General features: G+C 50.7%; 1 protein-coding gene across 1 annotated transcript in view; it reads right to left on the minus strand.

The window, feature by feature from the left end:
• Positions 1-16,492, minus strand: part of LSP1 (lymphocyte specific protein 1) — a 53,494-nt gene that overhangs the window by 22,857 nt on the left and 14,145 nt on the right. The window contains exon 2 of the mRNA XM_085302163.1: positions 2,237-2,389. Within this exon, the coding sequence (XP_085158289.1) occupies positions 2,237-2,389 (153 nt within the window). The remainder of the gene's footprint in view (positions 1-2,236; positions 2,390-16,492) is intronic.

Genomic DNA, 16,492 nt, shown 5'->3' on the forward strand with positions numbered 1-16,492 from the left:
AGCCTGGGACACACAGTGAATGGCCACGTCCCGCTGTTCTCCCTGGGAGCGAGGGAGAACAGCTGAATGCTGTTTAAAAAGCTGCTCACTTCCTTTAGGTGACTGCGCTCCTCGGGAAACCGGCCCCCGCTGAAAGCGCTGAGCCAGCACAGTTACGTCAGCACCGGTTAAGATGCTAAATTAGGAGCCTCCCTGAAAAGTGACCCTGCCTGGGCATTTCCAGTGAGGAAATCAAGTCAGTGTAAGGCGATGCTGACATCAATCCTTCTCGCTCCCAAGGCCGTAGACGTCGGCACTCACAACCCTTCCACRTCCATCCTTTTCCCCGATGAAACGGTTGTGCTCAGCTCTGTCACACCAGGGGCGGGAAAGGAGGCGCCATCCCTCCTGCCATGAGTGGGACGCGCTCCCCTGGGGCCAGGGGGCTGTGAGAGCCCGGGAGGGACAGGCAACATCAGCTTGGGGATGGCAGCAATCAGGAGCGAGCGGACACAGCCAGCGTTAGGTACTAACTTGCCTGGCCTGTCTTCAGGACCCAGAGCTATCAAGAAGCTCAACAACTGTTCAGATTTTCTACARACTGGCTGTTTTGCAGATTATTTCTTTTCTTTTTTCATTTGGARGGGGAAAGGGAGAGAGGAACTTCACTAGGTCCCTTGGGTCCGAGGAAATGCTGAGGGCCTGTTTACACAAACAGGAGTGACATGAATGGGATGAGTCACAGCGAGGGAAAGAGGGGGCAGTGTTTACACAGGGCTCTGGGAAGATTAATAGCGGCCGGCCCTGGCTGAATGAGCAAGCCCAGGTGGCTGTCGGCAGCTGCAGAAGGGACCAGGGAAGGGCCAGAGGAGAAGAAACATCCTTTTYCAGTGAAGAAACATCCTTTTTCAGTGAAGCCTGGCTCTGCAAGCTCAAGCACTGGGGAGCAGGGAAAAAGCTGCCCTGTGGCAGAGGGGTAGGATCTGCTGCACATAGTCCCCCTATCCAAGGAGCACATTCCCCAGGGTTATATTTGTGTTTTATTTTACCTCTCCACTGAGCAGCAACTTTGAGGTAAGAGCCCATAAGCCCTCTCAACAGCAAGGCYGTGTCTCCTGCACTTCATCTTTTTATATCATTATTTCAGCTGTAAAGCATGCTGCAGCTATCATGTCCTGGGAAGCTTTGGTGTGCCTCATTTGAGAAGTTCTTGTGATCGTCCCCTAAGCAGACTGCTGAAAGCTTGGGTCTTTGCTCAGCAATCGTGGCAGTGAACATTTCTAAGTGTGGTTCCAAAAACTGAGCCCTCTTTCCAGAGTCCACTGCGAGCAAAGCAGGCTGATTCACAGCCCCATCCAACACCCGCGAGGCGAATGTGAGCTGCTCTGTGCCCTTCATAGACAGGATGTTCCTATTTGGTCTCCTCGCAGCTCTAAGGAGAAAGGCATTCGCAAGTGCTCTGATTCCCAAAGTGTCTAAATGCTATTCCAGATGAACAGCTTTAGGCACTCAGGGCAAGAGATTTGGCAGAGGGGTCTGAGCCATTTCAAGTACTTGGAAGCATCCACTCCAACTGATGGGAATTTCCTTGCCTGCAGTGGTGTTTGAAGGCAAACACACAGATAAGGCCTTGCTCCAGGCTGAGGCTTATGCACTTTATTAACTTTGGACACTGCAAACAGTCACAGGTACCTAAAAGCAGAGGATCACAAACTACATGGTTGTGCTACCAGGGCTGCTGCAGTCTGCTTTGCACCTGAGGTTGTTCAGAGCATCTCACTATAATCAGAAACAAGAATTCTCATCTACCATTTCAAAGATTTTCACAAAAAGTTCTCCAACCCCTGTATGAAGGGGGACTTTGAAAAGCTAATAATTATTATTACTTTTGAGATTTCCTGTTTGCTCTTAGGGCAGACTACAGTGTTTCCTCTGCAAAATACGACTAGATTCATTTCCACAAAAGATTTTGAAACATCTTTGCAAAACTTTTAGATAGAAAAGTCCTGATAATTTTCAAAACAGCTTGGAAAAAACTAATCTCTGCATGGAAAAATTGGAGTTTTATAAATACCTTTTGCCATTTTTCCAGTAAAATTAAGCTGCTGCTTCTCTCTGACTGTAATCCCAGATCCTGCCATCTCAGTCCCCCAAGCCACCCTGAAAAGCAGAGATGCCCACACTCCATGGGTGGAGGCAGTTCTTGGTGCAAGGACACAGTGTGTCGGCCAAGGACTTATACTTGGATACTCCTTACTGGTTTTCCTGTGCTGGAAGGCCACTCTCTGAGCAGGAGCTGGCATCGTTCAAGCCCTCTTCGGCCTGGGACCTCAGCTGTTTCTCCCGCTCCCGCCGGCGCCGCTCTCTCGCCGCTTCCTCCTCATCCTCCACGCTCCACTGTGCCGTCAGCCTGCCAAGCCAGGAGCAAAATGCATGTTTAGCGCCACTGGGCTGTGATGGGAGAAGGGCATGAGAGGCCTGTGGAAATGGCCTAAGCCTGTGATAACACCCCAAGCCGCTCCCTGCGCTCTCCAAACCACCCCATCTCCCAGCATTGGGAAGCCCCATTACCGGGGCCATTCTCCACTAAATTTGCACCTYGGGAAAGGATGTTAAAGGGACTTGTGGTGCTGCAAGAAGTTCCACACCCCGATTCTCAGTCTCTGGCCCCAGAAGAGCATGCTCTGCACCCTGCGGACCTCGACACAGTTCCTTAGAGAGCTGAGCCGTTCCTGGGCAATCAGGCGCAGCTGTGCAGATCCACTCCCGCGCTACAGAAGCGAGGGAACGGGGGCAGAGAGCTCCGGTGCTACTCTGCGCGCCTGCCTTCTTCGCTCGCACAGAAGGAAAACCTGCCTTGGCTTCACCCAAATGCCTCAGCAGCTAGATAATAAAGCCTCTGTCAGCAGAACAGCCTCTCGGATCCCGAAGGGAATGATAAGGCGGCTGCAACATTCCTGCTCCAGCGATAACACGTGCTCTGGCACAGGATGGGCTCCGCTCCTGCCCTCCCAGCTGCTACCAGCCCGGCGCTGAGCACCTACCTCTCTGTGGAGGCAGCCCCATTCCCACCGGCACAGGCACCCACTCACCCTGAGGCCCACGGCAGAATGGGAAAGCTGTTTACTCCCAACGTCTGCAAACCTCTTTACAGAAATACTCTTGTGCAAAGCATGCATCGGGCAGTGAGGAGCGAGATCCTCTACCAGAGGCACGACAGGGCTTCTGGGTCATCACCCACATTCAAGTAACCATGTGTGAGGTGCTGTACAACCTTAGGGGACTTCTATCACTATAGGGTAAACCCGTTCAGTAAGAGATAACACCCGAATCAGCTGAGACTGGGGCAAAAAGCTTGGTGGGGGGGATCCTCACTTCAGACTCAATCAGCTCCACCTAAATGAATGAGGAGCAGCTTAGCCGAAACCAAGCAGTGCCCTTCTTGGGCCAGGTGGATTTGCGCAGCACTAGTACTACAAACAGTACAAGGAGGGGATCTTGTGTTTCACCAAGGGCCTCATCAAGCTACATGCTGTTTGCTTTTTGGGCTCATGACAGATCCCCCTGTCTCCAAAAATAATCAGCATCGTCTAGAAAGAACAAAGTTTGGCTTAATCAAGGMGTTCTGTTCAAGAAAAAGCTGGCTTTTCCACTTAACCTATGAAACTTGTAAACCTTTCCAGGGGAGACTCACTCCGAGACTATTTCATGCTAGCAACACAGCTGCAAGCTCCCTGGATGCTGTCAGGGGCTTGGGCAGGACACTCAGGCTCAGCCCCTTCCCCAGGAGGACCTTGGTGCAGTGTGGTGCCCACCGACACTTCTCACAGAAGATGGAGGTGACCCCATGCCTCTGCCCTCCAAGACCCACGTCCAATCTGAGAGCGGGTGCAGAACCCAAGGGAGATGGGGTCACTTATCTCTGGCTACAGGACGAGCGTGCAGCAGCGCGGGGAATAGCGCACTGCCAGGCTGGMACACCAGGGCCTCGGCCAGCAGACCATGCTGCCACCAAGTAATTGCTGCCTGGCACGTTCCTTGGGCTGCTCTCAGGAGCCAATATTCATGGCCCCAGCTGGGCACTGAGCACGAGTTGCTTTGGAAAATCTGGGCCAGCGTATTTTACGCCTCTTTGAGTGGCTTGTTTTCCAACACCTCCTTTGTAYGTTGGCAGATTAGCCAACAACATGTCTAAACTCCCCTCCCATTCAAGACTCCTTGGCATCCCTCAGCAGCGCAAGAGCATGCCGGGTGCATGTCAAAAGCCTCTCGCCTCTGAGCCTGCACGGAGGAGCGAGGCTGAGGACTTGCCGGCTCTCGATGCAGCAAAGCACTCGGGGCAGAAATGAGGGCTCCTCACAAGCCGTTACCGGCAAAGGGGAGAAAGTGGCCTCTTGCTTTATCTTGTGGGGGTTCTTTCTGTAAATGGCATTAGGTGAGTTCAGGCACACTTTTCTCTCCTTCCCCTTGTTGCYCCTTTCCACTTTATTCTCCATGGAACAAAGAGTGTGGAGCCACCAGAAACRGGGCCCGAGAGACCCCTCCTCCCCCTTCTGCATTTGCTCCACACTCATATTTATTGTTTTCCCACAGGTTCCCATAGAAACCGTTGTCTGTGGTCCTGGCAGGAAGCCACTGTGTTGTTGTTTTTTTTTTTTTAATATATAAATGAAGTCATTCATTAAGTTCTGCCATGATCTCCCTCCCTTGTGTGACCACTCCAGATAGTCTCCAGTGCAAGAACACTCTTAACCCTCTCCCTCCTGGATTGCCCCAGTTTGAAGAAGGAAAGTCCCCCATTTATGCCAGAGCAAACTAGATTTTGATTTTGACCCGATTCCTACCCCCACACTAGGAAAGTCTTGGTGGAGGTGGCATTGCAACAGCCCCTGGATTTGGCTGGAGCCCCCAGGGGAGTCCCAAAGGGGTCCCCCATGAATGCTGTGAGTTTTTCACATTGTAAAAGTCACCAGGGTTTGCAGCCCTCCCCRTTTCCCACTTGGATGTGACTAATTCCCCATGACTTCACCGGCTCGCTATTCTGTCGCTCTGTCTTCTGCACGGGCCCTGTGGCCGGCTTACAGAGGACACCGGGGCGACTTTCGCAGGCAGAAGGCTTTTTCTGCAAAGCAGAAATATACTCATCCAGCAATCTTTGCCAGAGAGCAACCCAGCAGCACAGTTTCCCACAGCCTCTCTGCCATAAGCAGGCAGGTCGCTGTCCTCCACTGCGACGAGCTGAGTCTCTGACAAACGATGAGAAACCTCTTCCCTCTCCAAAGGACAGTGAAAAAACATTATATTAGCAAATTCAGAGCTCTTTCATGCTCACGCAGGCTAGCAGTGGAGTACGGTTTAATGACGGGCATTTTGGGGTTCAGTAGTCAAACCAACAAGCAGAGGGGAAATGATTACTCCTTTTTGGCTGACCTAACAGCAAAAGTATTTGCTTTTGATGAAAAACAAACAAATGAATGAGAAACAAAACTCTGCCAAAGTACTTGCTTTTGGGTCAGCTAGAATGGCTTGTTGAACTGCAAGCTAAATGTGCCATTTCAGTTTGGACAAACTTACGTCTTCGTCAGCCTCTTTCTTGCGTGGGAGGGAGGTCAGCTGTTAAATCTCCTTTCGAAGCAAAAACATGGAAAGATTTCATTTCAAAACAGTTTTTAAAAAATGTGGGAGGAAGCATGTTTGCCTGTTTTTCCTAATTGTTAGCAATCAAATTTGGCGCCTCATGTGGCTGGCCCACAACAAGATCGCACAACCCTTTTCTTCATTTCTAGCAACGATCACCCTGCATTTGGGGAGGCAGTACGAGCTGATCCTGCGTACCTCTGCCATCAACTTCATCTCACACTTTTCCAAGCTGGTCCCAAGCTTGGGGAGTTTTGGCAAGAAGGGGGCTACAAACTGCCAGCCAGATCGAGGACACCCAGCTTCATTTGCCCTGATATGGGGCGGGGAAACTACAAGCTGTAGGCTTGCAAGGCGAGTTCATAATCCACCAAACTCCTGTAACCAGCCACCAGGCTACATGAATTTGCTTTTCCCTGCCAGACGGAAGAGGGAAGCCCACAATCTCCTTCCTCCCTCCCCTGCATTATCTTCTTTGCCCAGGGCTGGCACAGCCAGCGGGAGAAGTTCAGGTGTGCCCTGTCACCCCACAGGTCTTTGCGTGCAGAGTTAATGAGCTGAGGGGTGGAGGAACTGGTGAGCAGAGAAGAGATTGCACTGGGTCTGGAGGTGCTGCCTCAGCCCGCTCTGCAGCCCACAGGAGCTGCACATGGAGCTGCTCCCCAGGCCATCAAGCATCCATGTACAGTGGGCCCGCTTCCTCCTGCTGCAACCACAGCTTCAGGGCTGGGGAGGCTGCAAGGACACGCGAGCTCAGCTTCCTTAAGCAAAGCAAGCTGGCTGCAAAGTGCTTGCTATGTCTTTGCAGGCTGCCTCAGGTGGGCTTTTAACACTGCGGGCATYTGAAATGCAGGCTGAGGTGGTGAAGGCAGGAGGGTCTTCTCTAGCTGTGCCAAGAGCAAAGTGTCTGAGCTGAGAGGACTGGAGCTGCCAGAGCCCAAAATGGGTTGCTTCAGTGGGACTGGCAGCTCGGCAGGGCCTGAAGAGCCTCCCTGCCAGACACTGCCAATGCCAGCTACTCCCCCAGCCTGTGGGGCAGCTCTGCACGGCAGCAAGGAGCCGCTGYGGCGCCTCCTCCAGCAAGACAACATCACTGGCTTGGGTCAGTCCTGCTATGTAGTCCCCAGCCTTACRTCTTTGCCAACAGCTTTAGGAGTTCTTAGTTTGGACCAAAATGTTCTTTGTGGCAGGGATTCTCTCTTAGTGAGGAGACAGGCAAATCCTGCAGGTCTAAAGACAGGCTCAAAGCACCCAGGTTCAGATCTGGCTACAGACTCACAATGTGCCAAATGTCTGGGATGYTCAGACTTCAGCTCAGGCTTGAGCCAATTGCCCATATTAGATCCAAACCTTGACTTCACCTCCCTCTGGACCCCCAGCCAAGGGACAAGGGAGGAGGTTTGGTGTTTCCCCCCCCTCCCCATTTGCCCTGCAAACACCTCGTCCTGCAGAATAACGATACAGACATCAGCAGTCTGGCTGTGCTGTTTCAGATGGCCACTAATGCCCACTCCAGACAAGCTAGGATTGCTAGAAAGGTCACGTTTCCTTTGGGCAATTCCTCATCAGCACTCAGAGAGATTATAATATTCAGGCAAGGGAATTTCTGGCACCAAATGAGCTGTATTTAAGGGAAATGCTGCAGACTCTTTTGCACGGCTCACAGCTCAAAGGAAGTTTTGCTGGCCCCAAACCAACCTTCAGCACTAAAGCTAATTCCAGAAAGGAAAATGAAATGCCTCCCAGAGGCTTTAGACTTTGCAGACCTGTGCCAGAAGCCAGTAACCCTCTACCAGCAAATTCGACATTCCTGTCTCCTGAGCTCGCTGGGGGGATCACAGGCCAGGATGGCGTTGGCTTTGGTTGCTGCCTCTGGCGGGTAGGTGGCCCCACACACTCAAGGTTCAAGGGGGAAGAGGTTTTGGGGACATAGGAGTCATGTGGGTATTTGACATGCATGACAGTGTGTGTTTCCCAAAGGGCACAGCCCAGCAGCCTAGTACAGACCTTGTTGCAGTCAAGGGTAAATCTCCCATTGCCTGCAGAAGCAGCAGTGCTAGGCCCATCTCCGAAAATACCATCYTCCAGAAAGGGGGCTGCCATCCATCAACTAGCTACAAAAATGACCTAAACAACAAACACAAAACACCTAGAATATGGTCTAGGGCTGTCATCAAGCTCATCCTGCTGCCAAGCAGAGCTGTAGTTCTTTATTTCATATTCTGTTCATCAACTCTTTAGAAAGAGTCCAGAGATGATTGGTACATGCGCTACAATGTACARCTCATGCTCGTAACAAGAAATGGAAGAGGATACCATCAAAAGGCTACCAAGGAGCAGCTTTCTGACCCACCGCGCCTAGTATCAACTGATTCATCACTTATTAATCTCTTATAAAGTGCATATAAATGGACCCATATTACTGGCTCAAGTATACTGAAGTACCCAGATTACATGTCTCCCTTCACATTGTTCAGGAGAAAAGGCACTAGGACACTTCAGAGTCATGGCTGAGAATATCTCCATGTCCTGTATGGTCATTCTGCCCTGGCCCAGTTTCCTTCTGTCACCACAAGTTACAGAGCCATTGGCTCAAAGTGGCATCCTGGGAGATGTCTCACACAGCSCCATACATAGCATAGACATCAGTGCTAGGCATTGCCAAGTGAAGCATCTTTAGTCCTGTCCAAAGGTCCACCTAAGGCTCACATTTATATCCATGTGTCAAGATACCTTCAAAAGCCTATCCCTAAGTCCAAGGGCTTGTCCAAAATCACCCAGTAAGCCAGGAAGAAATAAAGAAGTGAGTGGAGATCCAGCTAGCATCAGCAGGTTAGATGGCAGACAACAGTTACATTGCTTAACAGACAGTTTTCTGAGACCTAGGAATAATGTTATAGCAAAGACTATGGTTAGATAGCTACCTACCTAAGGTAAGGAAGAGTGTGTGGATACTGGTATGATACGAGGCAATAGGGAAATAAATTAAATGAAAAAATATTATGTCATGGCCTGGAGTTTGCTTGTTCACAGTCTCTGGGGATATGGTTATTCTAGCTCTGAGAGATCAGCTCGTCATTCAAAGACAGCCAGAGATGCTGGACAAGCCTCTCCCTCCCATACATTCATGTAATTCCTCAGCTGCGTTGCCTAGTCTAGAGTCTAGGCTACGAGTTTTGAACAAGAAGGCTGAGGGGGAAGGGGAAAATGCATATATGCTTCACCCTAAGCCTTTTTCTCATACCAAGCTTCCCCACCCCAGCCATAGCTGTGCAATCACAGCCATTCTTCTATAAACTTCTTTCTATAAATCATAGCTTGCCTTCAAGATGCGAGCAACAGGGTCAAGCCAATGAACACACACACACAGGGCTCCCATYCTACCCCCACTGACCTGCTGGGCTAGGAGTGGGGGTGTGGAAAGGCATCACACACCACGCGATAAGGATATGCCAAGCAGCCTAAGTGGAATAAGATACAGCATAAATTTTCATCAAGCAGAAATGGAAGCAAACCACAAGCAACATGGTAAAAACCTAGCTTCTCTTTAAAAATTAAAACAACTCTTTTTTCTAAATGAGTCTTGATTTCTCCACACAAAAACATATCCTGTTTCTGCCCTAAGAGGGAATTGGTACCCTGAATCCAGGCTAGGTTTGGAGCACCTTAGTCCCAAGGTTTAAGAGGAGGTCTCACAAGAAAGTCTCTTTTTAATTTGACTGCCAGCTCTGTTTCAGAGATCCAGATAGGTAGCTACATGTCTGTAAGTGCCAAGTATTTTTAGTGTTAGCTGGAAGACCCAGATGCGCAAAGTCCCTCTATCTCCCCAGGAAGGGAAAATGCCCATCCAGCATGCCTAAGTAGTCAAAACAAAGAAARAATGGATAAAAGGAAACCACTGCTATTCAAGTCACTGCAGTGCAAGAGTGCCCACAGGTGTGGTGAGTTACAAAACCCTGCCTGGTTTAGGCTTCATTGAATTTGCTGCAAAGATTGACTGGTCACTGTGGAGTGGATGGGCATTGAAAGCCCAGAGCTGTAGTTCACAGCTTCCAAAGGCATCTGAAGCAAGAGGGGACACATTGCAGAAAGCTGACAGGGAATGACAGGAGCAGACCTTGGAGGAGAGACTCCAGCACTGCCGATCCTCTAGCACGTTCCCCCTCCTGCCTCTCACCGGATGCTGGCTCTAGAAGCTCATATGGGGACAGTCCACACTTCCAAATGTGGTGGGCATTGCACAGCCCTTCTTAATACCTCTTGGTTGTAAGGGAGTTTTTTTTAAAGGCTCTGTGACTAGCTCAGAAAACGCCAAAGGCCCCAGATTGCTGAGGAAGGTTTTGCCACCTTCTTATTAACACTCTCTACTCCTAAATGGATAGACTCACACAAAAGAGATGAAGCAGGGTCTTCCACCACCTATGACAAAATCTTGAAAGCATCCCACTGGCAACAGTCCTGGGCCTAGGGAACAAGCTGAACCATGTGGGTCACTGTCCTTGGCAGGACTTCACCACGTTCACAGCATTCAGGATCCTCGGATACAAAAGCTGCTTGCAAGAATGTACCTTCTCTCTGTGTACGTACGAGGTAGCTGATGGGAACGACAGCATTTTTATTTTTAACTACAGCAGACAGAACCCCAGAGAATCTTTTAAAAGATGATGGACTGTCCCCCCAGGACAGCGGGTCCTTCGTGCACACAGATAGGCCGGTGTGGTAACGCGCTAACATCACCTACATGGAATCTGGAGCGGAGGGGGGAGCTGCTGGCGACCCCGAGTCCTCCCAGGCCTCCGCCAGGGCTGCAGCGCGCCAGAGGTGTGAGAAAGTGATGCTGTGCACAAGCTCCAGCGGGGCCTTTTCTCATGGTCTTATCATTTCAGATGCAAGGCTCAAGAATCCACAGTCTCTCTAAAGAATGGGAAGTCTGGAGTCTGTTTTTCTGGAAGCAAAAGGCATTTCAGGAGATAAAATAAACTCAGAAAAGATTCTGCCCAGCTTACCAACCGTTTGTATTTTTGCTCTCTCGGAGAGGGAAGCAAGCCTCCATAGTATCCTTGCCTCGGTTACAATCAGCCAGCTTCCTCCTTGATACGCTCCGGTTGTAAAACAGGTCTGATTGCACTGGGGAGAACAATAGCATCACCCCTGCTTAAAACTGGTATTAAAAGCAAGATTAATATCAGGCCTGCTGCTTTTTATAGCACCAGCGAGCTGAGATGTGAGAATCCCCCGGCTTGGCTGTAAGTCATCGATTATACAGTCCTCAGGGCTAGGCAATTCCCCCGCGCCCCTACAGCCCAGATTAGCAGGAGGGAGTTTCCTGTAAGGGCACTGAGAGGAGGCGGGAGGAAGGCCATGGGAACGCGTGACATTCACTCTCGTAGGGAACAAGGTTTTCTTCATTCATGGCTATCACTGAGGAATTGCACCGCAACAGTGCCCAGGGGCTACACAGAGCTCTCAGTCCCCGCTGCGGTAAGGCCCACGTGGCTTCACAGGAAAACTGTCTCTGCCAGGGGCTCCAGCTGAGGCCCTAAGCAGCCCGTTGGCTGGGAGCAGGCAGGCATCTGAGGCCAGCAAGGAGCAGCTAAAGGAGCAAAYGAAAACCGACTAGGCTGTAGGACTCCCCTCTCCTGGAAGGGGGTGATCAATGGTGATCAAYGGCAGGTGCGGACTCCTGACAGCACAAAGCCCCCAGGCTTCACCTTTTCTCCCTGCTCCTCTACTCAAAGATGATCTGGAGGATTGCCCCCACACACGCCTGAGTGTAACAGCAGGGCTGAGAGCAACACATCAGCAAAGCAGCACTAGAGATGTAGAAAGCCCCCGAGCCATCCAGCAGTCTGAATGGGCTCCTAGGATGGGCTTATGAGGGCTCCTAGCATCCCATGAAGCCTTCTCCCCTCCACCAGCATCTGGCCTGCCTTCCCTCTCACCCACCCACTGAGCTCACCACCAGGCCCAGGCTCAGGTCACAGGAGCCAGTGCTGGGGAAAGGGGAATTTAAAAAATTATAATAATAAAATATATAGATATAAAAAAAAAGGCCACTAGCAAATCAAAGTAACTACAGAGGGGAACATGGGAGGGGAACACACTGGTACATGAGGCGGTGCTGGAAAGTATAAATTACACTGATGTGTCCCCTGTGTCCTCACGCCCTCCAGCAATAGCCCTGCTGGCAGCTGGCCACCGRCTCTCCCCTACATCCCTCCCTCCTCATGCTACTGGCTCACTGCATGCTCATTTTCCTCTTCTCCCTCTAAGGAGCTACCCCACTTCCTGTCAAGCTCACTTTGCTCCCTGTATCTATCCACAGGGAACACAAAGATGAACATGAGTAGAGATAAACCGCAATCATCCCTGAAGGCGGTCATCACTGCATCCCAGTCAGCAAATACCTGGCACAAGCCCTGCCGTGGCACCAACTACTCAAAAAAACTGCTTTCCCMTTCAGTCCAAAGCACCGTCCAATCCCTACCCCCTCCCCCAAGCCCTTCTGACCCGTTATTCCCATGTCTGCCCCAGCCAGCGCAGCTCTGAAAGCAAGTCGAGCATGTTGGGGCAATGCCTTTCCTGCCGGGATGCATCCAGAAATGCTCTAGGGAACACAGGATGCAGAATGAAAGGATGATGTCACATGGAGTCAGGGAAAAAACCCTGGTCCTTGTCCAGCTAAATATTCCACTTGYGAAATGACACACTTCAGGAAGTTAGAGGAATTTCAAAGATATCCTAAATCCTAGGGGATTTATAGTAGTACCATAGTCCAAAGAAACACATGATGCAGAAGACAGAGTGCTTTAGCTTACGTGGAAAAGAACTGGCCAATAGCCTTCTGCAGGCACCCAGACCATGACTGCTTGGATCTAGTTGAAGACAGAAAATATCTCCCCTCGCAGGGGCTACTCCACGTAAAGCCAAAGAACAGGGACATGCAAGCATGATTTCAGATTTCATACTTTGGCTTTCTATATTAATGACTCCACCAATGATAAGGAGGAAAAGTTCCATCCCACCAAAAAAAAATAATTAGGTGGTGAGATAAATCTACTTTTCTGGATCATTTTGTACTCTTAGGCTTTTTCATCATCAGATTTAGTCCCYCTCCCACATGACAATATTTGCATTTCAGACTCTACCACATTGCAAAGGCATATAATCGTTTATTTGTTGCCTGTATAGAGTCATGCTTTGGGGACTTCATTCTGGGCCAGGTTACCCACTTTTCTGAGTATCATACAAACAGCACACAAAAAAATCATCCCTCCTACCCAAAAACCAGTCACAACTCACTTCCATGCTAAACCAGAGACTTACCTGCTTGCAAGACACCAAACTGGCTGCTACTAGAGCAGCAGCTCTTCTAACATCCACCCATCCATGCACAAGCTTCATCCCAGCACTACACACTCCAGCTACAGCCACTCATAACGTGGCAAAGGGACGTGCTTGGAGCGAGCGAGCGATCTGGGCACTTAGCGGAAGCTGTGTCTACAGAGACACTGCATAATCCAGTTTCGAGGAGAGGCACAGTCAAAGCTGCTGACTTATAAAGAGGCTGATTTGTAGGTCAATTAGACAGCAATATTCTTTTGTGGAAACACTTGAGGCACAATAAATAGAGGGAGAGTAAAACTCCAGCAGGAAGAGATAATGAACTGAATGAATYGACATGACAGGCATTGGATTCCCATCTTATTTATAGGAACTCATTAGAAGGATAAGGAAAAATAGACCAAGATAACAAGACAAAACCACTCATGTTTGGAGAGGGCTTTGAAAATACAAAGTCTTGCAGGAGCAAGAGAGATCACCAGTGCTAACTTCTCACAAACAGGACAAGCCTTTCTGCAGGAATATCCAGAAAGAGACTCTGCCAGCTGTGCCAGGTGATCCTGGCCATGCACAGGCGAGGAGGGGAGGTGGGCAAGACTGGAATTGCCCGTTCTGCCTGATGTCTTTTCCAGTTAACGATCCTCTGTGCACCCTCCATCCTCCACAGTCCCGAGGCATAACCTTGGGCCCTTCTCTGGCTCCAGCATTTCAGGTGTAAATGGCACACTCCTGCCAGGCATGATCAGCAAAACTGCCCATGTTCCACTGCTGGTAGCCACCAAGGAGCAGGAAGGGCCCATTTCCCAGCCCAGCGCCAGCTTGTGGAGAGGTGAAGGCCAGATGCCGTTCCAGAGCGCTGATGCAGCATCTCAGCCCGAGTAAACAGCCTCCGTTACCTTCGGCACAGTCCACTGCTCTCAAGCACACCAATCCACACTGAAGCTCAGTGTGCACTAAACCTGTCCACACGGCTGGTGGAAAATCCACTTTATGCATGTTTGGCTCCCGGGACTGATGTTTGGGGGAAACACAAGCTTAGCGAGAGTTTGCAGCCAAATGCTCCTGCTCAGCACCTGGGCACAGGCCACTTTGCGTGTCTGAAGTGCTGGGATTTTTTTCTCAAGCATATGCCTCACGCTCAAGCAAKGGGGCTCAATCTAAATTTTCACCCTGATTTCAGAAGGTTTCTGGATCAAGACTTCAAACCTGTTGTAGGACAGCCTGGCAAGAAAGCAGCTCCCTCAGCTGAGCGATGCTCAGGGAAGGTAATTCTCAGGTTATCCCTGCAGAATGCACACAGTAGTAAAGCAGGAAGGGGAGCAGGGGGCAATAAGGGCAAGGACACAGCCTGCACAAGCTCCATGGCTCCCTTTCAGCAGCGTGGACAAGCACACCCTTCTGATTTTCAGTGAACAAGGTGCAAAGCAAGCCTGTTGACTGGGAGCCAACAGGTCACCCCATCAAAGACACTGCAGAACCTTGTATCAGGCTCAAAACAGACCACAGCCATGCTGCTTGGCCTCAGGAGCAGCAGCATGGGAGCAGGCACAGATCTGGTGGACCCAGTGTTGTGTCAAAATCCCTGGAGCCTGGGAACACAGCTCTGAGCATAGTGGTGCTTCCTCTCATGCTCTAGGTCACCTAAACACTTCAGGCACATCACAAATAGCCTGGGAGCTACGTGGCGTAACTGCTCTGCCCATAGCCACCTGGGAGAGATTAAAGCCGAGCAGAAACACAGGAGCCTTCTCAGTGCTATATCTTGAAGCCAGGAAGCTCAAAGAATTCACTGGCTGAAGGAGCCTGTGCGTGCACCCAGGCCGGCAGGCCGACGGAGCCAGCCCCACCGCCAGCCGTGCGCAGCCAGGTCACCCGCCTGCATTAGGGCTAAGTTTTGGGGGTGACAGGGCAGCTGGAGGAAAATAAAACCACAAAATGGTGCTATGTATGGAGCAAACCATATCTGGGTGTAAACCACAGGTGAAATCCCTCACATGTCTTCGCACCTGGCCCTCTCTCTTCATCTGTAAACAGGACAAASATCCCTTGGGTAAAAGCCCCTGGGGTGCACGGCTGTCTTTGGGGCACCGGAAGTCCCTACCTGCAGCAGGAGGAGTTCAGGGCCACCATTATGGAGAGGAAAACACCTCCGGGCCAGGCTGTGCCAGGACAGCCAGTCAGGCATTTGTTTTCTGTGGAAAAGGCACACGTGCCTGCCCCCTCTGCCTGGCATCCTGCAGAAGTCACTGCCCACCTGCAGGCAGGCGATTTCCCCTCTGCTCCTCTGCATGGCTATCATCCGTGCTGACTGGCCACCAGTTGGCCTCAGCCCGAGCGCTCTTGCTGCAACCCCCCACGGAGGTTTCCTTACCCCTCAACAAGCCTCTCAGCAAGCAGCCCGGGCTCRCTACTGCAAACAGAGCAGAGACTTCCATGTCCGAAGCCGGGACTGGCAGAGAACAACACGGGCCAAGGACGAGTGCAGAGGAGGAATCTGTCCTGGCCCTTTTCCATCCCCGGGGCCAGGGCAGTCAAGGGGAGTTTTTCTGTTGACTCCCCTGGTGGGACAGACTGGATGGCTGTGTTTTCCCTTCCTGAATTTCCCTTCAGATACAAGAAGCTCTTTGGAGGGGTGAGGTTCAGAGACTGCATTATCAACCATGGAAATCCCAAACTGGCTGGAAATCACCCACCCAAAAGATACCCCGCATACACCCTGTTTGACCTCTTCTGACTCCCAGCTGGAGACCAGCAGGCACCGGCAAGGACAGACAGTGCAAGCGAGCCAAGAAGCGCTCAACCTGTGGGACATTACCCCAGCACTCACTGATTCAGCCTCTAAATTAAACACAGAGAGCCAAGCAGCCCGTTTCATCYGCCTGGCCTGAGCAATCAGTACGGTACAGAACAAGCTCCCCTAGCAGTTAGGGGAGGGAAATGGAGACCCACACAGGAAAGTCAYGGGTCCAACCCACACTGAAAAGCAAAGCAAATGTATAGACGAGAATCCCAGCATTAGCAGACAACGTAGCTGTCCTGGTATGGCTCAGCCTCAGCGGACAAATGGAAATGAGCCCCATCAAATCACCCACCCTCCTACCCTGGCGATTATACTGGCAGAGCAAGCTTAAAAGCAGCATTGCTATTGATTAAAATCAATAGAGCAACATCAGCCAACACCCTCGGATGATCTGGTCCTTTACAGATCTGAATTTAAAATACACATCGCAAAACATACAGTTCTACAAAAAAAATCCTTTTGCTAGACAGAAGCCTTCAGCACTCAGAGGACACACTTAGATAGCGAAATTCCTTGCACACAGAGGGAGGGAAAAAAATTACCAGCCGGCTCAGGTGAGTGTCACAGTACAGTTGCATTTAGTTATTTCAGTTGCGTGCTCCTGCTAAAGCCATCACTTAAGTTCAAACCTGCTTTTCTCGCATTGTTTGGAGGGAGGATGGCTTTCCCTCCCTTCCAGCACATCGTGCCTGCTGGAGCAGGGCGGCAAGGCAGGAGCCGAGCCCATTTCAA

This window comes from Rhea americana, unplaced genomic scaffold (assembly GCF_003343005.1).
Source record: "Rhea americana isolate MKP2758 unplaced genomic scaffold, rheAme1 scaffold_187, whole genome shotgun sequence".
In the NCBI taxonomy this organism is placed as follows: domain Eukaryota; kingdom Metazoa; phylum Chordata; class Aves; order Rheiformes; family Rheidae; genus Rhea; species Rhea americana.